The sequence below is a fragment of the Patagioenas fasciata genome, chromosome 5 (assembly GCF_037038585.1).
Source record: "Patagioenas fasciata isolate bPatFas1 chromosome 5, bPatFas1.hap1, whole genome shotgun sequence".
In the NCBI taxonomy this organism is placed as follows: domain Eukaryota; kingdom Metazoa; phylum Chordata; class Aves; order Columbiformes; family Columbidae; genus Patagioenas; species Patagioenas fasciata.
Window position 1 is genome coordinate 8,367,357 of NC_092524.1, and position 23,990 is coordinate 8,391,346.

The 23,990-nt window shown below is 37.9% G+C and overlaps 1 protein-coding gene across 1 annotated transcript in view; it reads right to left on the reverse strand.

The window, feature by feature from the left end:
* CSTF3 (cleavage stimulation factor subunit 3) overlaps positions 1–23,451 on the reverse strand; it is a 49,000-nt gene extending 25,549 nt beyond the window's left edge. The window contains exons 1-3 of the mRNA XM_065839999.2: positions 23,236–23,451; positions 13,735–13,836; positions 13,510–13,605 (exon numbers count right to left, since the gene is read on the reverse strand). Coding sequence (XP_065696071.1) covers positions 13,510–13,605; positions 13,735–13,836; positions 23,236–23,265 — 228 coding nt within the window. The 5' untranslated portion in view covers positions 23,266–23,451. The remainder of the gene's footprint in view (positions 1–13,509; positions 13,606–13,734; positions 13,837–23,235) is intronic.
* Positions 23,452–23,990: the final 539 nt, after the last annotated feature.

A 23,990-nucleotide genomic window follows, 5' to 3' on the forward strand; every position in this document is an offset into this window, starting at 1 on the left:
GTTTCAGCTAATTTAGTGAGAGAACAGGTGCCAGTATCTTCTGCAAGGTTGCCAGACCAGGAGCACAGACACACTGCAGTTTGTCATCATCACTAGCGAGGCACCAACCCCATAACCCAGGCTGAAAACTTATATTACCCAGAGCTTAAAAACAAGGCAGGGATCAGACTGCTGCAACAGATTACATGTCAGAAGGGGTAAATGAGGCATCGCCACCCAGAAAAATAAAACACAGTTGTTTCTATACAAAGATCTCATCCCTTACAAAGTTCTAACTAAAGGTCTAACTTAAACCCCTGAATTTAAAATCATCCAGTCGCTTTTCACTTCTATCAGAAATCAGTGCTCATTAAAGTCACACACAGCCCATTAAAAAAATAATTACTCCTTTGATTTTGATATCCTCAAAATATCGCAGAGAAAGTAAGACAGCAAAACTTCTAAGAAAGTGGCCATTTACTATGTAATTTGATGAGATAGCTGGGGAAAATGGGATGTTTTAGGGGCACTAAGTTCCCCATTAGGATTACAGTTTAATGATTTCTTTACATCATGAATTATGATATTTCAGAAAATTTACTTTTGTAGAATAAAGTTATCAAATTTTTGTATGGAAGGTTTTAAGAATTCTCCATTCATTCACCAAGATTATATGTTAAAAATATATCTGAACAAGTCAGAGTTTCAGAGAGATTTTACTTTTTAAAGGGATCCTTGACTATCTATTGAAAAAAAGAAGCAACGCATTTAGAAGACAGCAAAGGTCCCTTAAGGTCTTCACAACGACTTTGCAAAAAGAGCTAATAGTCCAATTGAAGACATAAAAGGACCAGATAGAACTGCTGCCCTTTTAAGTCATCAAATGCATTGAGAGGCCATGCGTTTAGTTCTCCCATTTTATAGCATAGAACTGGTCTAATAAAGGTTCCCTCTAAAATAAAGACAGGCAAACAAGCAGTTCTCCAAAGGAAAAGGAATGCAAGTTGCTCAAAGAGCACCAGAGTACTAGAAGATGTAATTGTATCATACAGCATAATTTTCTTACTGTTACAATATTAGCGCAAGAGTAGCTTGGCCTGTCAGCTGAGGACAAATCATTCTTAATGTTTTGTATCCATGGCTGGAATGTAAAGAACAATTTTCCAATAATTTGTTGCAAAAATGGTCCAAAGAATGGTTCTCGAAACCATTAGCTTGGTCTTGAGTCTCCAAAGATGCCTGGGGCAATAATGTTTGACCACAGAAGACAGTTGCCTCATCACAGGAAAAGAAGAATCTGCTAATAGTGGAGAATAAGGCTCTGGCACAAGGAATTCTCTGCAACTGTCTTGCAGCATCAATTTGCAGTTGATAGGATATATAGCGCATTACACAATAAACCTTACTAAACCCAAACCAAGTGCACTTGAACTGCAACACTACCAAAATAATCTCACAAGGAAGGGATACGAGTCCTGGCTTTGCCATGGATTTCCTACGAAATCATGAAGAAACATTAATTATATCAGTAATTTACTAGAACTGGGAAAATAATCTGCCTCAGAAATGCAAGATTAACGTAATCACTGAGCTGGTTTTGTTTTATAGAAATGGGATACTTCAGCTGAAGTACAGGGAATTGTATTTTCTAATACAGGCAGCTGCCCTAATAAAAAATCCTTCATGTGTCTGTCAGAAATCAAGGAAATTCTCTGTTTCCTTTCTGAGAATGCATATTCTTAATCATAGTTACTGAAAAGTCTCCTCTATAACGTTAAAACAAGACAGACTGTATTTTGAAAGTTGATTACAGACTTAAAAGTCCAGATTTCTGTCTTTTGCCAATGAAGAGGAAACAAAATTCACTACAAAATCAGAGGTGAGAATTAATCGTTTCCTTCAACATACGAAGTTTTACTGCAGGGTCTCCTCAATATCTAGTTACCCAGCCCAGACTGATCACAAGCAGCTTAATCTGAAACCACATGAACAATATAAATCTTTTTGGCTAAAGAATCGATGCAAAAACATTTAAGCGGATGGACTCTGCACAACTTCCCTGGGACCTCTGTTTCTATAATACTTGAATTTCAGCATAATTACTATCTCAGATAATCAGTCTGTTTAGTAGATTTAACAAACAGGTTTCTAGAATATTTAAATGCTATACTGCTTTCCCTACTCACATTGTATAAGCTCATTGTTTAAAGTAGCTTCCCCTTCTCCTTTTAAACTTCAGCTTGACGCCTTCAAAGGTTAAAGCTAGACCAGATGGGCTTTCATCTGTTGGAATAGTCCCACTAGTCATAAAACAGCATGAACACCAAAATACAGGTACAGCTACTTTTAAATCTATATGAGTTTATATTAGTGCTTAGATAACTTAAGCTACCTTATACTTGAGTAATTTACTAGAGATGCACAGTAGTTGGAAGATACAGAACACACGCTTTCATGCTTTAGAAATGAAAGCTATGTAGGTGACATTTCTACTGCAAGGGGAGAGGGATTAGCTCTACACTGATATCTTTAATTTTACAGGTCAAGTCAAAAGAGCTTACACCTTATGTGAGGTGGTTTGGGGGTTTTTGTGTTGTGTTTTGGGTTTTTTTTCTACACTCCATGTGATTACAATTATAAAATTAAAGCCCATTTAAGTCAGCTGTACTTTTTGTAAGACAGAAGACTTGTAAAGACAATTCATTGAATTGTTCCTATTTGAAATTCAGCAGTGTTGGATTAGCAGTGAGAAGAGCTGCTCTGACTTCAGATTTTAATATAACGAAAATATCATGTGCTAACATGAATTTCACATGCAGATAGGTAGGTGCGTTTACAGTTTATTTCAGGTCTTATGAGAAAGATGAAATGAGAAAGCTTGTCCAAAAAGTCGCACAAAAACTCACAGCCCACGTATCCTAGCAAAAGATATGAGATGGAATACAACTGACATCCCAGTTTCTTCCTACCTCTCTCCTTCTCAGTGTATGGAGAATACTAGAAGTTAGGGTCAAGTATTTAAGCTGAAGACACTGATTTTGGAGTAAAGAAAGGATACTGGCACTGGTAAATCCCTAGACTTGTCAAAGAAAGGTTAGCTTTGACCCATAAGCTAGAAAGAAAACACTGTTTACTGACCAGAAATAGAAGTGCTACTTTTATGTACACTTGTACAGAATAAATACAGCTGGTCATTCTGTCCCCCTTACTATAGAACACTCCCAAGGATTACTTTCTTTTCAGTAAAGCCCTGTTTGATACTAATAATATAATATATTTGTTGCTTTTCACAGTGAAAAATGCATTTGCTTCTACACCCTCTCACTAACAAGTGGTGTCCATGCAGAATTAGACGCATTCTAGAAAACTGCTGTTTGAGACAGCAGAGATCCAGTCAGTTTGATATTTCTTTCCCCTGTCCCTCAAACTGAGATTTTGTGTCTTTTCTGCTACAACTCATGATTCTGAAACCCAGAGTAAAGTGTTCTAAAGCTTCCTGCAAAAAAGATCCTCTTCAGCAGATGGACAGCAGGTAATTATTTGATTTGGACCATGAAGACAAGAACTACTAGGATAGACGCATTGTTACAAAGACTGGACAGAAAGGGGTCTCAGAAATACTAACACGGATCTCTTTTCTTATATTTGGCTGCTTTAAGCTAAGATGCCAAGAGCAGTACTTGGTCTGATGTAAAGACACCAAACACACACCATCACCAAACCATCATCTGTAAAAGCGACATGTAACTAACACAGTAGCCATTGATAATCTCTATCACTGGCTGAAAAGATTTGGTTAAGCGTAAAACACAGACCTGCTGCTAAAACATAATGTAAACCACCTACATTGAGAAGATGCAGCTCACAGCAAGGCAGACAAGGTTCTCAAGAAAAGGTGTGAATTTCCCCATGTTCAAACTCTGGCCTAGCGTTGGAAGACGAGAGTCTTGACCCATTTTTGGTGTATGTCATCATGGTTATGCAGAATGCTTTAAAAAAATCCAGTCTGAAGATTTAGCAACATGAAGCATTGCGACAAAACCTCCGTGATTCGCGGAATCAGCCGGCGCTTGAGCCAGGAACTGACCTCAAATACAGATCACAGCAGTAAAACTCCGCTCGCACAGGTGCGAACGATCATAGTCTAGACAGTTTTTAGCAACTCCGCCAGCCTGGGAGAAAGGCAAAACACACATAACACCACCGAGTTCAAGCAGCTAGTGCAGCTTAACTGCTGGTCAAGATTTCTGTGTGTTGGAGGCACAAAAGTACCCTCTAAAAGCAATGAACAATGTCTGATGCTGAAGTTTGTGCAGAAATTACATGTTGCTGCAAGTCTGTCATGCAGGCTAATGGTAACACCTCATCAGTCTTTATTTGAGTCAGACCAAAGATGAACAAGAATTATCAAACTTAATTATTTGCAAACAGCTGTATTTTTCACATTGGTAAAATAAAATCAAACCAAAAACCACACACACAACCCATCCAAACCCCCCCCCACCCCCCCAGATTGACCTTATTTTGGGAATTCCTTGAAATGGGAAAAAATGAACCCCACAAAATGTTTCTGGAAATAAAACTGAATTTCAGGAACATGGGTAAAATGAAAACAAACACGCAATACCTAACTTTGTGCCTTTTTTTGTAAATAGATATCTTCTGCAAGTCATTTTTAACATCTTAGTAGAAAGAACAGCAGAAATTTTGTGGCATTACTAAAAGAGAAACTTACCTCCATCTGCTTAGTGCCAGAAAAATATTTCTGCTGAATTTAAGTCTGTCAGCTAATTTTAAAATTCCATAGTACTTCCCTTTTAATGGTCATATCTGGCACACACACACAAAGCATTTGGGATATAATTTTTAAGTATCAATTTTAAATTGAATTGACAAAAAAAACCCGCTTGAGTTATGTTTAATCACATCTTATGTGAAGAAATCAATGTTTTAACCTTTAGCAATAAATAGTACAGTCAGTTTCCTGCTCAGGCTTACCAGCACTGAGATTTTATCAAGGGCACATACCATGAAATATTCTGAGGTTTTAAATTACTTATACTGCCCATCATGCTCAAGTACTACCATGCAAAATTTCGGTTGACATAAATATACTGGTAACATCTCCTTGAGGAATGCTAGCTAACAGGCAACAATAATGGGCAAGTAACATATACTTACCAGGGCAGCAATTCCTTTTTTAAGGGGTGGGGTAGGGATGGGGACACTGCTCTGTGTTAAACGTTTTATCATGCATCCAGGGCATCTTTTTCATGTGACTTCAAAATCTCATGTGTGGGACTATTTTGGAGTTCATTTTTACAAAGAAAACCTTAAGTAGCTAGTAGGGTAGTCAGGGTCACCTATTTGTAAAGATTTATCCCAGTCTATTTAAAGACCAATCCACTTGAACCTTTACATTCTTCATTTTACGTGAGTTACTTTTTATATAATGATCAGTCAACACCACAGAATAAGCATTTCTAGCATTATTTTACAATTAGAGAAAATTCACCATTCCGAAAGCAACAGTCCGTCGATACTAGAATGATGACATATCCCTAGTGAATTTAAAACTGCTGGACTACAGCTCTGAGAGTCAGGGTTACCATTCTAATTTAGTATGGCAGAAATGTTTCTTCGTGTATGTACTTGTCGGCACTACCAGGTTACACAGGTAGACTTTCAAAGCACACTGCTTGTACTAAAACTATTAATTACTGCGATATCTATAGAAAATCTGGGGAAAGGGGTCAAATGACATAGTTGAAGGAAGGAAAGTTGCAAGCTGAACTTCCACCAGCAAGATGCATTGCAAAACCAATTTTACGTAAACTTATTCACTGTCATTCAACTTCTGTTAACTAGACGTTAGTAAAAGTACGTAACACCTTTAAGTAGATAAAAGTCTCTGTGTATTAAATTACCATAATTCAATTCTCCACAATAGTAAAAATCAATGAGAAGGCTTCTTATATCTCAAGCTCCTGCATGGTATGATGTTAATAACCATTTTATTTTCTAAGTATCTGTGATACAGTACAAAAGAGTAAACTGTAGAGATTAACTAAACCAAATTTCAGGGGAAGTTTAAACGAAACTCATTACTACAACATAGTGCATATCATAGACTGCTAAATGTGTTTATTTGCTTTAGAAATGCAATATCATTACAATCTCACCAGCAGCCAAGCAGTTGCACAAGCATAATTAAGTGATGTTAAGAGCACCAGATTTTTTTCTGCAATAATTAAGACATAAAAAGGTTTGTCATGAGTTTAGTTTTGGATTTTTAAAAAAAAAAAAAGCTACATCAGGAAACAGAGAGAGAAGCAGAAAAGTGGCAAATACCTTATTTCCTTACTAGTTTTATATAGTCATATTTACAGAAATCAAATTAGGTGAGACAGTTGATCCTCCACCACAGCACTGAACTTCTCAAATCAGTTGATTCAGAGGAACAGTCTGAATTAATAATGACAAAATCTAGCTAATTAGGATATATGCATAAACTCCATTAAGTGTTTTGTTGAAACATAGAGCAGGTGTCCAAGTATAAGTAAAGTTACCAAGTTTCCTCAGCATACCAACAACTCTGGCTCTCCTCCTTTTGGAGAAAATCAAAGATGTGAAAGCTCTGAAAGCCTTTAGCCCAGTGATCAGCCTACAAGACCTGTGGTTACAGGATCTCCTAACAGATCAGCAATGTGTGCTCACTGGAACTCATGAAAACTAAGTAGGACATAAGCCCCGTCACAGGGCTTAGTACAATCAGTTTTGAAGGTACCAGACCCAGACAAAGTGTTTACATTCCAGGTTAGAACTGATTCTATTAAACAGCATTGTCTGAAGATGCAACAGGACTCTGCTCTATAGTATTTCTGAAAACTGCCCACAAACAAAATTTAAAAATAACATCTTTCTACTCCTAATGCCTATTCTCTAACCGAAATGTTTCTGATTCCACAGTTCAAATGAACCCTGGAAATGCTCCCGCGCCTCTACACTATGAATATTTGTCACTACCAAACCAGCTAAACCCCAACACCGGACAGATTCCAATCACTGTACGAACTTCTTGTGTGTAGTTAACTGCATGTATACAGTGTACCACAAAAATGTGAATGCAGCTTGTGCAGTAGTAGTTATGCACCAGTGTATATTATTTCTTCTCACTTTTCAATTGTTGTATGTAAGAAAGGAAAAAGTCTCAAAGCTCATGGTATCAGGCACACAACACTTCACTATAGAAATCCAAAATTGTCACTGGACACATAGCACGTGTCACATTGAAGCCAGCAAGGAGAAAATAACATAGCCTAATGAGGGGAAAAATGGAGAACATTTGTACTAACAGGTCACGGGAGTGCCAGAATGAATAGCTTGCCTTCACAGAAATTTCTAGCTAAGAGAAGCCACCGTATTTCATCACAGCAGTGACTCAAAGCCTTTTCACAGTCTGCAGAGACTCTGCAGCAAATAAAATTCAGCATTATTTTATGTAGTAGCACTAATAGATAAGGTTTAACAGAAAGTGTTCTCTTAGCCATCAGGCTACTCGAAATCTGAATAAAGAACATCAGGTAACCCAACCAGCTGATAACTGGAAGAGACACAGAAGTGAATAAGAAATTGTTATTATAGTTCCCTCAACCCTGCAGATGAAGATAGCCAATCTCTAGCACACACAGGGTACACAAGAAAGCTCTCTTTTTTTATTTCTGGTTCTTTCAGGTTCAGACATGAGAAAGCAGCTCAAGTTCGTGTCTGACTTAATGCATATACTCCCCCCTCAAAACCTCAACAGAAGGATCAGCAAATGACTTCAACGAAAAGCACACAACGAGAACAGTGTTCACTGTCCTCCTTACATGTGAAAGTGAGAGCTCGAAAGTGTGGTGAACAAGAGTTTTATATAACTAACACTTCAAACGGGGATGTTTCTGTCACCCCACACGGAAAGAATACAACAGAATGGAAAGCAGTTCATGTTTATTCATGTGAAAACAGTAGCGCACTATAGAAGAGGGTTCATAGTAATCTCTCCATTAGGCATCGCTTCCACTTCAAAACTGAAAATTCCTAATGCTTTCCCATGATATTTTATGGTAAAATACAGAAAACAGAACTTTAAAGAAATCCACCTAGTTTTCTACTGCACATTTTCTGAAACTACAAACGTGAATTATGTGGATAACTTTCTGATATTATACAACTTGTAGGGCAATGGCGACTACGCAAGATGTACATGCCTGTATTTACATATTGAGTAGAAAAGACAGGAAAGAAGTTGCACTCACTTTCCAGTGCAAGTCTACAATAATCACACAGACAGAACAACATTTATTAACAGGAATGGAATAAGTCCACACATGGGTAGGAAAAGATTATAAATAATACAGTTGTAAAAAGGATTAAAAAAATCTCAGACTGAGGTAGTCAAGAATGTGCAATACGGATGTTTGTACAGAGCACCTGCACAGCAGTTTCTCAAAAGCAGTTTACTAGGAGAAGTGTGGTAGACTAGTAGGGTGGGAATGGATTATAATGGGTATGTCTTCCATTAAGACATTAACAAAGATCACCTAGTGATACATACAATCTTCTCAGTTCAAAGTACCACTAAACAATCTCAGCCAAGAAGTCTATTCTACTTTGACTTCTGATCACTCCAACTTCATCCTGACAGAAGTCAGTTCCCATTTTTCCCCAAGCAGAAGAATTATGGTAGTATGTATAACAATTTTTTTCTGAACTCAGAACCAGATTAAAATAAAACAGGGGAAGAAAATGCTTTGAAGAAACACAAACATTTTAAACAAAAACAATCATTTTTCTAAATGGTTTTATTTACATTTTTCATATACAAGTATGTTAAATGATACATTCTGACTAGTATCCACACCAGTGTGAAATACATGAATTAAAGATACTGATGTATCGCATATGATGAAATGCAAAACAAATCAACCCTAAGCTTCGGTCCCACCCTCTGAATCCTCAGACAGCATCTGGTTGTTACTGAGACATCTAAAATTCAAAGTGTTCATATTGGATAGAAGTTATCTGAACAAAAATATCTAGTTTCATTTCTTTAGAACAAGGAATAACACAGGAGTCTTACTTGCAAGATTCGCAAGACAAGAAATACATATTAACAGCCAAACACTTTACACACGTTACTAGTTTTGCATTTATTGTTTCTAGACTTGGGGTATTTGTCACAACTGTCTTGTGCTTATGATTTTTATATCTTTAATTACGTCAGCCTTTCAACCCCTACTAACAACAGTTCAAATTGACCAGGATATAATGCAATATGCTCGACAATAAAAAAGTTTAAAAGGTGTGGTATGAACTGGCCTGAAACATTCAGGACAATTGTAGATTAAAGTTTCCAATTAGACCAACTGGAACTAAAAAGTCTTTAGATCATTAAAAGAAATGTTGTGAACACATGAACATGGTATAATAAATATGCCTAAGAGGATTTTCAACCTGGTGATTTCTCAAAAGAAACTAGCAGAGAAAGAGGTGACAACTTCAAATGCTTCCTTCAGAACTACTGAAACATTTACAACACTGATAAAGTAAAAGTTCTTTCAGGTGCATGAAAAGCATTATCTAAAAGATGGTTCAAACAGTCAAAGAGACAAAGAAAATAGTAATAGACAGCTGGGCCTAGTGGATCATAGGGTATTATTACATCAGAATTTATTTTTTACATTTCTGTAGCACCTCGGAGGCAGATGCCAAAAGCACTTTAATCACTGCAGTGAGCCTCACAACAACCCTGTGAGGTAGGTAGCTATCCGTTTTAATAATGACAAAGCAGGTTAAATAACTTACCCAAGAAGACACAGCAAATCAGCAGAGCAGGCTAGAATCCAGATCATCTGATCTACGAGTTTAACATTACGGCACATGTGGAACTGAGACTTATATACTCCTTTTTAAAACTGTGAAAGAGGCACTGATGTGAATTGATTCAAGCTTTCTGGAAGCAGATTTTTATGGGAACGGTATCAAGAGAAAAAAGTGCTTTAAGCAAACAGAGAAAACGAGAGTCTGAGTAAGAGGAGTGGCATTACTGAACCACTTTCTAAATTTTAGTAGATGCAGAACAGCAACTGTTTTACTTGCTAAAATATGTATCAAAAAGAGACTGCAGTCTGTCAAATTCCGTAAATGAAACTGTGCTCACAAGTCTTGGGCATTCTAATGGTGTGACCCCAAAATGCTGTGAGCTGGGAGCTATTTCTTCCAATTCTATTATTTCTATGTCCCGTAACTGCTTCTTTGGGTGTCATAAGAAATAAGAACCAGTGTGAGAATCAAAATGTTTTGACCAATTCAAACTTTAATAGTAGAGTTCTCATTAACAAACTGGCAAAGCATGCTCTTCCCAGTTAATCTCCACATTCTACTGACTACCAAACCAGCCATAATAGAGACCAGAGCATATAAATTAGTGCTTGGCACATCAGAAGGAAACGTGAAGTACTTAGTTACTTCAGCATTGTCTGCATATCTACAGCAGTAAGTTAGATGATACACTACGTGCTGAGCACTGCTTTACACTATATTCCAGTAGGGAACAAAGTCATACACAAAAAGGAAAACAGTCAGTGAGCTGTACACACACTGTCATAAAAACAAGAGGTAATCACAGCAGTAAGGCCTGCACGTAGAAATTTTACATTACAAAATGAACTGGCACACGCAAGGGAACAGTTTGTGTTTGTGTAGATTATAAACAATTATTTCTATTTGAAGATTGGAATGACTAAAAAGAACACACTCCTCAAGTTAGGGAAATTTAAAGATTTCTAACAATTTTATAAAGAATACAGCCACTAAAGGGCTAATTCAGTTTTTGTAAGGCCATAATCATAACGCTCAACCTAGCTCATCTTCCAATAACAGACCACCACTATGCAATGATATTCAGGTCAGATTTATGTCGTGCAGAGGACAAAAAGTGAAAGACAATATGCCAGAAAACCACCCCCAATTTCTTCTCCCTTATTGTCTTTCTGTGATTACAAAGAGAAAACGTTATCATGTTAAAGAGGGAAGTGATATGCTTTTTTTTACATCAGCAAAAACAGAGGACTGAAATTTAGCAATTTTCAGATTTAAATACTGAGGCAGTGAAAGTGAATCAAAAGCAATGCTAAACGAAGATTTAACCCAGGTTTAGTTTCCCAACTCAAGGCTGGAAAGATCTATACTTCTGAACTATCCAAGAGAAACTTTCTAGCAGACGACTACTAAGATTTCCAAGGAAAAAAACTTTTGAAAAATACCTTCCCTACTCTCCTTGTACATCTTAAGGCTGTAATAAAAGAAGCCTCAAAACAATTCCTCTACCGAAGGTAGCCTTAAAAAATTAACTCAAGTCTTAATTTATGTTTGACCATGCTGTTAAAAGAACATTTAAGAAAACACTTCATTTTGAATTTCCTCTCAGACAGGATTATACATATGATATGCAACTTACAATAATGCTGCTAAGAGTGCCCAATTGTGTGAGTATATTTTTTTAGACAGATGAATTTAGAAATAAAGTTATTTGAGCTTATAGCTATGAATAGTTACGTATATTAAAGAAAGCCAGAGATGTTGCTTTTTAGTTAAATTGGTCACTATGTGAGGCTTGAAAGAAGTTATTGGAACCATGAATAAAAAGTTGAGTCATAACTGAGATTTTAAATATTTGCCTGTTAAGTTGAAAAATATTATTTTTTAAAGTAACCTCTTATATTTGTTTCAAATATAACCATTTTCAAGTGTAACCTCTACGACAACTCTGAAGTTCATGTTTTTCCATTGTTTTGAATTACAAATTCATACATTCAATTTCTCTTGTATTTGCAGTGTAGTTGTAGGCAGACACACGCACGCACGGGCACACTTGAGCTAGTGATCTTTATGTCAATTCTTTCCTTCTCAAATTTACTTGTGTTACCTGGTTACCGTAACTGCTGGATAGAAGCTGATCCTCCTTCCTTGAAGAAGCAGGTAAAAAAATTATACCCTAGACTGTTTTAAGTTTTGACACTGTAAATGTTTCTAAATACTAATGGATCATAAATTATTTAAAAAGGTATCACAGGAGGCAATGTCTGTCAATTCAGCTCTGAACACGGTTCAAGACAAGAAGCTTTACACTGATAATGGCACTTTCTAATTAAAGATCTACAATGTAGGTTTTCTGAGGTGGTCTTATTCACCAATTAAGTTTGAGGCATAGGAAAGATAAAGGTTTAAATAAGCACAGAAATGGGGTAACTTAATGTCACCATCAAGTTAGACTAGATCCCACAGACCAGATCCTGCAGCGAACATTGCGGGGTACAAGAGGATAATGGATTTGGCTGCAGGGTCCCACACGGAAAAATACACATCTGTATGTGTTAGTGCATTCACAATCTCCCAAATATGTTCAATCATTGACATCCCAACCACCACTATAAACTACTGAAAACAAAATAGTGAAAATTATAATGTTTAATTAGGTAATATTAAATTTAGGTTGCACTATTTTGCACCAGAACATCTTACTATAAACTGCAATATAAAAATTTGTTAGATTCCCATTATTCCAATTTTATTTAATAATCTTTAAAATTTACTGCCAAAACACATTCGGATATGTTATTTAATATAAGATCTGATAAGTAAACAATGCAGTATTGTGAGTCAGACTGCTGCTTAGCAATTTTCAAATAAAATGGAAAAAAAATTAGGCAGTTCATTTCTTATCTACAGAACACAAATCCACACCCCTGTAGTTTAGCATGTAGAAGATCTGTCTCTAAAGAAAAATGTGCATCTAAAAGACACCCGCAAAAAGCACATGTATTGGTGTTAACTATCAGCTACAGAAAAATGTTAAAAAAAAAATAAATTCAGACTATAAAGTGCATTTCATAACATGTCATTGAAGATTCTTTAATCAATTCATTTAGTGGGAATTTTTATATAGTTATGTAAATAATCACAATTTTGGGGGGATTTTTAGAAACTAATGAGTTGTACTAACACAGTTAACCAGTATTTTCATTCCAGAAATCAGCTTCCAACCCACCCTCCCCCCTCAAAATACTTTTCACAGAAACACCCGATTCCCTAAGAAAGCAAAAAAATTGAAAGATCCAAACATCCACAAAGTCATTCAAATACGTCTGTACGTATAAATGAAAAAAAAAAGTCCTCTAAATAAATGACACGGGAGGCAATAAATTGACACGACAAGTAAATAAAAGGCTAAAGCACTCCAATACCATTGAAACGGTTTTAATGTTGTTGCAATTCCATAATGCAACAATCATCAACTTATAAAAGACCCAATACTTTAGAATTCATTTTAATCACTCCTTTGTACCTATTTTACAAAATAAAGGCAAGGCATATTCAAAATCCCCCTTTCCCTACATTATATGTGCCTATCTTATTTATGCTTATGAAAGTGTAAACTTAAACACCTATTAAATGTTATATAAGAAAGAATGTAAAAATATTAACCTCTGCTTCAATGTACAGTTTCCAGAATCTGCCAGAACTGGGGAACTGGGCAACAAGGCGTTCATAGGTCTTCCGTGCTTTGTCTATAGGTTGATTCTAAAAATTGAAAATCAAAACAGCATTTACAATATTATGATTTATGTAAATGAATTTGTTGATTTTACTCCAGAACCAAATAGTGTGAGTGGACCATAGATAAGGAAATGTAATCCTATGTCACTAAACCTGTGCCTCTCGAATGAGAATGCTCCAAGCGTCAAGGTCATATGGATTTTCTTCTAGTTTCTTTTCAGCTTTCTTCACTTTTTCTGGGACATATTCAGCAGCCTAGAAAAATTGAAAAGAAAACATAAGAGATCACAAGTAGAGTTTGGGAAGTTCTGTCTCAGCTACAGAATCAAGCTAACAACAACATTCTGACAATGTTTCAGATCTCGGTTTTTATGCTGGAGCTACTAAATTGCAATTTTATCTGGAAAACAAGTTGTTCCAGTAAGATAACACACACTCTTACCACAAAATGTTCTACATGTTTGGTGATCCAGCAAAAAGCTAGACTAAACTGAATAAATGTTTCCGAAGTTGTAGAACAAATTTCAGTTTGCCAGAAAATTTATTGCACTATGAATTTCAAGCAGTTTTACTGAGCTGAAACTTTTAAGATGCAAAAAGTAAATTCACATCGATTTTTCCATTACAGACCTCAGTCAAACAAATTCAGTTTACCGAACGAGTCATTCCGCACATGCAGGACAGTAAGTATGTCATATCACAGGTTACAGATCTCATGAGAAAATTAGGAGATGACAATTCTCGTAGCAACATACACACATTATCCAAGCACAAATTTTAACTTTCTGATCTGTCAGTCAGTGCATTCTTACACTTGCCTTCCTGTAGCTTTGGCACTATTTTTTTTTTCCACTCAGACATTCATACTGGAGTTTAAAATCTCTTTTTTATACTATAAGCTTTAATAAATCAAATGGTAACATAGTTACTATTATAGTATAGGCTTAAGTGTTCTTTTAAAGACTTGCGTAAATGTTTTAACTTTATGATCTCCAGAATTTTTTTTTCTAGATTTAACACTGTTAGCACAAGTAGATAAACGAATTACAATCTGATGACCCCATACAGACAAGTCTTAAAAAACATGTTTGCTCCGACCCTAAATTATTGTTCCGACCTGTACTCCAAGCAGCTTATTTACTAACTTTCCACATTTGACTCATTTTCAGGCAGATGCTAGTGGTCCCAAATCACATGATCAAGTAAATCCTTGCCTTTGTGAGATGTAGCAATAATAACCTGTAAATTATTACTACAAGACCTTTCTTGTGAAATTTTACAAGTTAGCTACATAATTACTGTTAGGATATACAACTGTATTGTAGAGCGCAGCGTGACACATTTACTGTACAGAAAATTCTAAAGAACCCTGTCGGTTGCAAAAAGATTATTTCAAGCAATCATTTTAATTCTTAATATTGGATCTAGGTCAATATATAGCCCTGAAGATTACAAAGAGCAAACAGGAGAGAACACACTTATAATGGGAAGTGAAGGTAACTAGACATGTAACACCAGAAAGGTGTGACTTCTAGTAAAATTAACAAGCATCACTCCTGAAAGAAAGAAGACGCTCCAAAAATATAAATTCCAGGTATCATTAATGGATTTTATTGGAAGACCATTTACAGCGGCATTATTCGAAGATAAGCTGCCAGCAAAACATTGTACAAAACAGTGACTTAGAAAAATAAAAATAAAAGCAGGGGCTAGCAAGTGCAGTAAACCTAAGTTACTCAGTCACATTAACTTGATTCTCAGGAGTGCCCTGCCCCTTTGCTGTTGTCAGCTTCTGCAAATGCACTACCATGTAACAGTTGATTATGTTATACAGAGCAATTTAATTTGATCATTTTAAAAAGTTACCGTATTTTTGAATGTTTTTCAGCACTACCAGTTTTTGTGTGAGCCCTACCAGCAAAATAATTCAAGGCACATCCCTTAAAAGATTGTTCATTTTATAAGTAAATTTAGTTTAAAATTGAAAATGCTGTAGAACTGTTCCACTGATATATAATAGCTGCCACGCATGAAAGGGAAACAAAACCAAAAAAAACAGTAAAAGGGGCTTTCTGGGAGTTTAAAGACCATTATTGTCTTTGATTCAGTTTTTGAGTCATTCTTAACATCAACTGATCAGTGCAAAGCAATGTAGCTTGGAAGGCAAGTATCAAGTCTCACAGCAAACTAAATTATAAAATTAATTTGACTAAAAAGATCAAGTTAAAATTTAGGAGCTCAAAAGTAGTACATTTATACATGTCCACACGAATGTTTTTACATTCCTAAGTCCATCAAAATTCTGACCCTGCAATACTGCATATGTTATAGTTCATTGATACAGCCTTGAGATGCAGAACACACTATGAAATGAACTAGAGGTGTTATTTCCTCCAAATTGACATGTATAAACATATTTCAGCTTACAGAAGACAGCGCTGAACCTGAAATTTCCAAAGTTTAAAGACTATTTGTGTAAGTCGTCTCTACAGTTGACCCAAAGTTGAAGTGTTGTTTATGCAAATAAAGCACTAATTCAAATTTGCCCAGATCAGTGATAAGCATTGTTTCTCATTATATTTCATTTAAGTGAAATCTACTTGTCTCAAATATTCAATCAAGCATACATTATTTTACATTCAATTAGATAGAAATGCCTATCAGGAGTACTAATAATGTCAGCTACAATTAAAAATATTTTAAAAATCACCCTACAAAAATAACTGAAGCATTTGTTGAAGCACAGGGCACTGCACTGTAGTGACTTTCAAATAGGAAGTAGAAGAACAGGGCACTGAAGCAAAACTCAACTATTTGAGTAGTAAGCAGTTCAGTTGTACTATATCAAACCTTTCCATATGACACACAAAATACCTCAGCTGCACTGACACTCCAGTGAAACAGTTAAGGCTTCTGGGAATTCGATTTCACTGATGGAGATGTAGGGCAATAAACTTACACAGGTTGAAACAAATTAAGCTAGTGAAAAAAAAAGCTGATAAGATGCATATTCGTAGCAATGCTACATTGATTTTGTATATCTGATACAGTACTTGTAATCTGTGTAAAAAGATTAATCAAATTTTCATTCTTTTATTGGAAAAAAAAGGACTAATTTCCTAAATCAGCAAATACTCACTTAGCTGAAGCAGTTCTCCACATAATTATATAAGACAATCATAGGTGCTCTACAGAATTGAAAATAACTATATGATCAGAGTTCTAAAGAACTGCTTGAAATTGCTTGTACCTTATGTCATATGCAAGAAAATTTCTTAAAGCCAGTGAGCACTCCCTCTCCTGTCCCTAATCCTTCTCCAGGATGGATAAAATCCATCCACATTTGAGAGGCAGACAGCACTGCAGGCAAATCAGTGTCCTGGAAATAAGGCCTCATTAACGTGCACCTTCAAAGAATCACTCCTTATATATTGGAGAAATCAACACTCAGGATTTCCAGTTTGGACCATTTTGGCAGAACTAGGCACATGAGTAAAGCTGCATTTGGTTACACATCAAACCTGTGAGGATTAACATCTACAGCAAGCGTGCAGTGAAAGGGAACAAGGAGCCTGACAAGCTAGCTCAGCTGTAGCCGGAAAGACACTTGACCCCAGTTTTGAAAACTGCATTTTAACTGCACTCTGTGCTAAGGTCTGCTGTTACCACAGTTCAAGGGTACATGGCTTTTGATTATGTATTTTTCATTGCACTGCTTGCACAATAGTCAGTATCCAACACTGTGAATATTTAATTCTTGGGTGTTTGTTCATTGCCAAGATCCTGTCCCTAGATAAGTATTCTCAGTCCCTCCCTGTGGTTAACGGAGGCACTTGAGCTAATCTCATCCTGTAACAAGCCAGTTCAGGGAGTTAAATCAGCAGAAAAATAATCCTATTAGAAAAGTTCTTAACTTTCTAGTGTTTCAGGCTCCCTAATTTCAGGATCAGATGTGATGCACAATAAAGGATGCAAAACCATACAGGACTTCAGCAGTCCCAACTTAGATCAGCTTAAACTACCACAAAACTGCACCTAACTAGATAGATACTGGCTTTTAACTTCGCTGTCTGAAAAGAAAAAAAAAGCTGCAAAGAATTGTTGCATACAAACTGGAAAATACTCCCTCCTCTCTGCTTTCTGTGTCCAGTATACCTCCCACATAATAAAGCTCCTTTCCCACAAAGAACCCTCTGAAGGTCAAGGAATTCTTTTAGCACTTAAGGCTCCATGTCCATGATTATCTGTATTATTACCATCTAGTTTGATTCACAGCTTCCTTTTATTTTTCATACATAAATAACAATGGATTTTTAGTTTCATCGATAACAAGTGTAAAATTATCTTTATGACCACAGTTTCCAAAATCTGAAAAGGCCCAAACCAAGAAGTCTAGGAGCTCCTTCCTGCAAAATAAATTAAATTTGGATTTTGTGCAGTTGAATTCTATAGAGTATCAGAGGGAATAAGACCAGGAGAAACAAAGTTGACTTTTAGTATTTACTAAAAGTTATTTATCACCTTCAAGGAAAAAAAAAAATTGTTTTATACCTTACTGCTAAAAGCAACAATTAACCGGTTCCCCACGCATCTGAGAAAGAACCCTCATGACTCCAAAGCGTGTAAGAAAATACCAAACCAAACACCTCTTTCAATTATTCGCACCACCTAATGCATCCAGGTGCTTAAAGCATCCTCCTGTTTCCACAAAAGGGTCTTCTGCTGTGAAATTATTTAAACAGCTGTTCCATTTGGGAAGTGGTCAGTTTAAGATGCTCTAAAAACTACCACTAATTATGAAACAACTTCTACACAACTTCTACAAACAAGATGTATAGGTCACTGTACATGAAAAGGCAGAAATTTTAATGGCTAGTTCAGTCAAATTGGTTCAACATCAAAAAGGAGGTTTACAGCTACTAAGGCAGAGGTTACTGTTTGCAGGTTTTGGCTCATTGCTGCACAGTTTAACATAACCTGGACTGTAACACACCCGATGAATATAATCTAAAAAAATATTAACACGCAACTTGACAAGCGTTGTTAGTTGTCCAGTTAGGTTAACTTACAGGTCTGTCTAGCATAAGTTTTTTTTTACTTACAGCTGTATGTGCATAGAAAAAGTTTTTAAAATCCTTTCTTCAGTAACACAATCCTTTACTACACTATAGTTACACCTTATCAATCCTTGCACTTTCTTAAATTTATTTTCAATGTCTTGCCTTCTTCTATTCTACCACTAAATCAATTCAACTGTGAACATAATCTTTAAAAAAGTTTTGTCCTTTAAGACTAGGTCACTCTTAACAGATATAACCCAGTATATTAATCTTAAATGAATAATAAAGGATACTTTTGTAAGTATTGTCTCTCTCCCAACATAATATAGGCTGTTTTATATCTCTGAACAAATCAAGAGTTTTGGATTGGTAACAATTACCATTCTTTCCTCAGGAGACTATTTCCCATATGTTACCATTTAGACACATTTTCTGCTTTAACTTCTTGGTATACCTGAAACATAATGACCACAGAAATGCTGCTAGAATATAGTGTTTAGAACCACGTAAAAATTGAAAAAGAACCCCCACATTACCAACTAAAATGTTTTCCTGTACCAAGGTTTGTGGTAATTCTGTTCACAACCTGTTCCTACAGTAAATGTAAACAATGACAGTAAACCCAGGTTTACTATATATCATTTAAAAAAATATTCTCTTAGAGAAGATTCTTTCAAATGGCTCCTCCTGACATATTAAACCCATACAATCCTGCAAAAACTTCTGCTTTCATTATTGTGCTCAATGACATCTATTTTTTAAATGTTAATCTAAAGTTAACTACAATAGCATTTACTATCACATATAGAATTCAGAAACTTACATGATGTACTACATCAAACACACACATAGCATGAATGAGAAGCAGGAGTAGGAAGAGATAAAAATACCAGTGAGAAACTGGAACAGACTGCTTTAGAGCTCTCTTCCATATTCGCAGAGGCAATACAGGCTTTTTTTTTCCCCACAGCTCAGTCTTGGACCAGATTCACATCCACGTAAAGTAACACGCATCGCAGACTGGGGCGCATGTCTTTGAAATAGCTGCACAAAGTGTGAAATGCATGTTCTAGCCTTAAAAGATCAGAAAGCAACTAATGCAGGAGTAAAGCAAATACTGCATCAAGTCTTCAGATAAAATTGATGCCTGGAAGTATGTATTTACTAAGCAGATAAGAACAGTGGTTGTGCTATGGTAGAAAAAGAGAACAAAACAAAGTTAGATCTTACCAGAGCTGAAATGAAACTAGATGTGTATAGTAAGGTCCAGAAAAATGTAAAGACATACACAGGTGCAAGTATGTACTCTTTGTAACCTTGTCACATGAAGAGACTGGGAAGAGCTTGTCAGGGAATTTTCTGACAAACAGTGGCAGATGTAGCTTTTCAGTCTACACATGCGGATTTCTATGACACAACCAGTGTTTGGTATTCTAAAAACTGACCTTGGAAATTCATTGTAGACCTTGCCAGGAGTCTGGCAGGGACCTAACAGATTTTAAGGCCTGACATAGTTCAACTGGTTCTGCAGGAATTAACTTGGGTCCAGCATAGTTACCACAGTGCAAGAATTTAAAATATATTGTAACAGTGGTGGCTACATCACATTTCCTTGTCCCCCTGCTGCAGTCTGTTCTACAATAATGATGCAAGGAGACAACCTAAATAAGGTAGCTTATGCTCCTGCTCTACACAGTAAAGCAGCCTAACAAGGCCTGGAGCTAAGCTCAGCATAAAGGGTGTAAAAGCCACATTTCAATTGCACTGCACCTGGTATAATAAAGCCTCAACTCCAACTGAGACTTTAACCTTACAATAGGTTTAGTCTTCCACCCTCCCTACATCCAACTTTCCACTTTCTGTTCTTCCTTCTCACACTACTAGAACTTCGTACTTGTTGGAGACAGGGTGGCAATTTGTTATTCTCCTGGCTGCTTTTGGAAGTCCCCTCAAATCCTAACATCTGGGAAGCAAAATGTAGACACGCCTGCATGTCAGTGAGTCAGAACCAGCGACTGATTTATCAAAGATCTTTAACAGTTGCATCATACACTATCACACGTAGATCTTATGCACAACAGATAGAAATTAACTGTACAGTCACCCCCTAATACGCATCTATGTGACTGTCAATGAAAATGGCAACCACAAACTCAGAAGCTGGTCGTGGAAGCAGCAGATGAAACCTGAAAGAGGAAAGCCAGACCCAATCCAACCCCTGCACAGCTTCAGCTTCCTACAGAAAGAAATATTTATAACCATAAGAATATTACACATGTAAAGCCACAGCGCCTTCCAGATAGCACTAGGTTACAATATATTTAGCGGCTGCACTGTCAGGAAGGGAACAAGGCACAACAGCCTCAGTCACGATACTTTGCTATTCTTCCTTCCACAGACATGCAGTGAATTCAGGTCTATCACACTGTCAGACCACAGTCAGACTGGCATCAACACTAACTTAAGGTACACCTGCCCCACCACATAGTTGGATGCGTGGTAGCCTGGGGTGTGGAAAACTTCATGGTAGTATCGGTAAAAACACTGATATCAAATTATGGTCTATCTTAACACAAGGAATAAGAAACAGAAGTCTGCCAGGGTAGGAAAAAAAATGTACAAGACACTTAGTGAAGCTGAAGAAAATTGATGGGAGGTAACTGACCAGAACAAAATTAGAGACTTCTAGGAAACCAGAATCCAGAGGTCTTGATAAACAGGATGGAGTAGAAAATTAACCTGACCTATAACAGAGCGGGTTTTTTTTGTTTAAGTGCACCCAATGTAAAGCCAGTAATCACAATGCATAAAAAGGATGAATCCTAATATGGATCAAAAAAAAAAGAAAATACAAGCCATATGTTAAAATACATACTTTACACAAGCTGCAAATAATTATTTGCAATATTTTGAATGCTAAAACCCTCTGTGACACAGAATTGCAATATTAAAGCTGTTACTCTCTGTATCCTGAAGTAAAAGCTATTCTGCAAAGTAACTCAACTTTCTGCATATTAAATTCTCCCTTGCTAAATAAAATAAAACCTTAAGTCAGCACTGTTCTTCTTTAAGTTAAATAGTAAAGTATTACAAGCTACAGAAATACACTACTTCACCCAGCAGTTTAATTATGCAATTAAACATGTAATTTAAAAAAAAAAAAATTGAGTCAGTAGCTTAAATGTGAAACATACCGCACACATCAGGATTATCAAAATTTTATTGTAGCATATGCTTACTTCTCTGTAGCCATCCACCTTATGATGAAATAAACCATTCTGAAGAATCCCTTGCTTAAACATACTACAAGTATAGCATACAGGGTGGTAATTCATAGGATATTTTCCTAATGAAAGAGAAACTGGCTATTTTACATTCTTGAGCCCTTGTCTTTGCTACTTTCCTCAGAACTGGTGATCTTACAAAAAGTTTACATACCACCCTTTCAGAGTACAGGCCCAGACACACAGACACATAACCTGTTTTGTAAAGAGAGTGACATTCTACAAAGCTTCTTAAGGGAGCACTAAGACATAAGCTTAATTTTAAGTATTTTTGTAGGTTACATTGTCCACTAAGGCATGCCAGTGTTATCAACCGCTCTTCTCTCAAGTAGGAACTTCCACCCCCACTCCTCCAATTAATACTGATTTTGAACATAGCCTTCACTATTAAAATAAAACTATTTAGAGAAATTCTGCCTGTAAATAGGAAATAATTCAGGCTAATACAAAATTTAAAAAGCTAACATACAACACTCAGATTTTGCCTGCCTAGAAAACTAGAAGTTGCGATAAATATTTTGGTATATTAAAAAACTTAAACCAAACCCAAGCGAAACAATAGTTATTTCCCCCAGCCAAGTGCAAGAATGCTGTGCCAGAGATTCTGGAACATTTTTATTGGTTTTATTTTAAAGGTGTTTCAATAATGCTTTATTCTGGAGAAGAAGTGTATTGTTAAGGAGCCACATAACCTTATATGTTAAATGCATATGTTCAACAAATGCCCACTTCACAAAACGCTTCAAATTATCGGTGTAAACGGCTTATCCAGGTTTCATTTTTCCTCCAGAGTGCGTGTATTCAACGACCACGGATAAAAAAAACACGGGGGACAAAAACTCACCGGGGTGTCTATTGTCCACCCCAACGTGAACTCAGGTCTGCTTACCAGGAACGCGAGGGCTGACACAGACATAGTTTGGGGAGTACTACCGGTTTTACCGGGGGCGGCCGCTGGGAGCGGCCCCGCGCTCCCGCTCCCCCCGCGCGGCGCTTGGCTGACGGCACAAACCCGCGTTCCTCGGCAGGGGTGTGTGTGGGGGGAGGGGAAGGGAGCGCGGGGTCGCTGAGGGACCGGCAGGGCCCAGGGGGCCGGGAAGCGGCACAGGCCGTGCTTCCCTCGGCCCCGGGGCAGCCTCAGCGCACCGGCGGCTCCACGACCCCCACACGCTCATCCCCACCGCCCCACCGAGGCCTGTACAGCACGGCCGCCACCGGGGACCCCCGGGCCGGACCGCCACGGCGGCTCTGACCCCCCCGCGCTGTTCCCCTCAAGGAGCGGCCTGCGATCTCACTCTCCTCCCGCTCACCTGGTCGCCCGCGGTTCCCTCTCCGGACATGGCGTGCTAAAACAGGGCTGGGGCACAGAGGCCCCAGTCAAATTAAAAACCCCTTTTTTAAAAAAGCGCCTGGCGCCGCTGCCGCCGCGGGCGGCTCCCCCGGCCGCGCCAACCGCCGCTGCCCGGCGCTCCGGCAGCGATAGCGACAAGATGGCGGCGCAGCCCCGAGCTCCGGCTGCGCGCGGGGGCGGGGGGAGGAGCTGCGCCGCGCAGGGGGCACTGGAAAGAAGCTAGGGCGGCCGCTGAGTGGCTGCCGGGTGGCTCGGCGGGGAGAAGTGCGTCACGGCAGCGCGCGGCGCCGGAAGTAGTCAGTGAGCACGGCCTCGCGGCAGACGCCTGAGGGCGGGTCGGGGGTGCTGGAGCCTGTCAGCCGCGCATCGGGGCGCGCGCCGCTTTGTCCCCGGTTGTGTGGGGGGCAGGCGTGCTGCCCGCCGCGTAGAGGGAGGGTGAAACGCTGGAGCTCGCTCCGGAGCCGAGATCGGCGCGCTCCATGAGGCCCGCGGCAGCCGTGCTGATGGCGCCTGTGAGGGTCACAATGTGGGCGTTTTCTCACAGCACTCGGTCCCCATTTTCTGGTGGACCTCTTATTATTGAAACCCCTCTCTACTCTGCCCTGGTGAGACCGCATCTGGAATATTGTGTCCAGTTCTGGGCCCCTCAGTTCCAGAAGGACAGGGAACTGCTGGAGAGAGTCCAGCACAGGGCAACAAAGATGATGAAGGGAG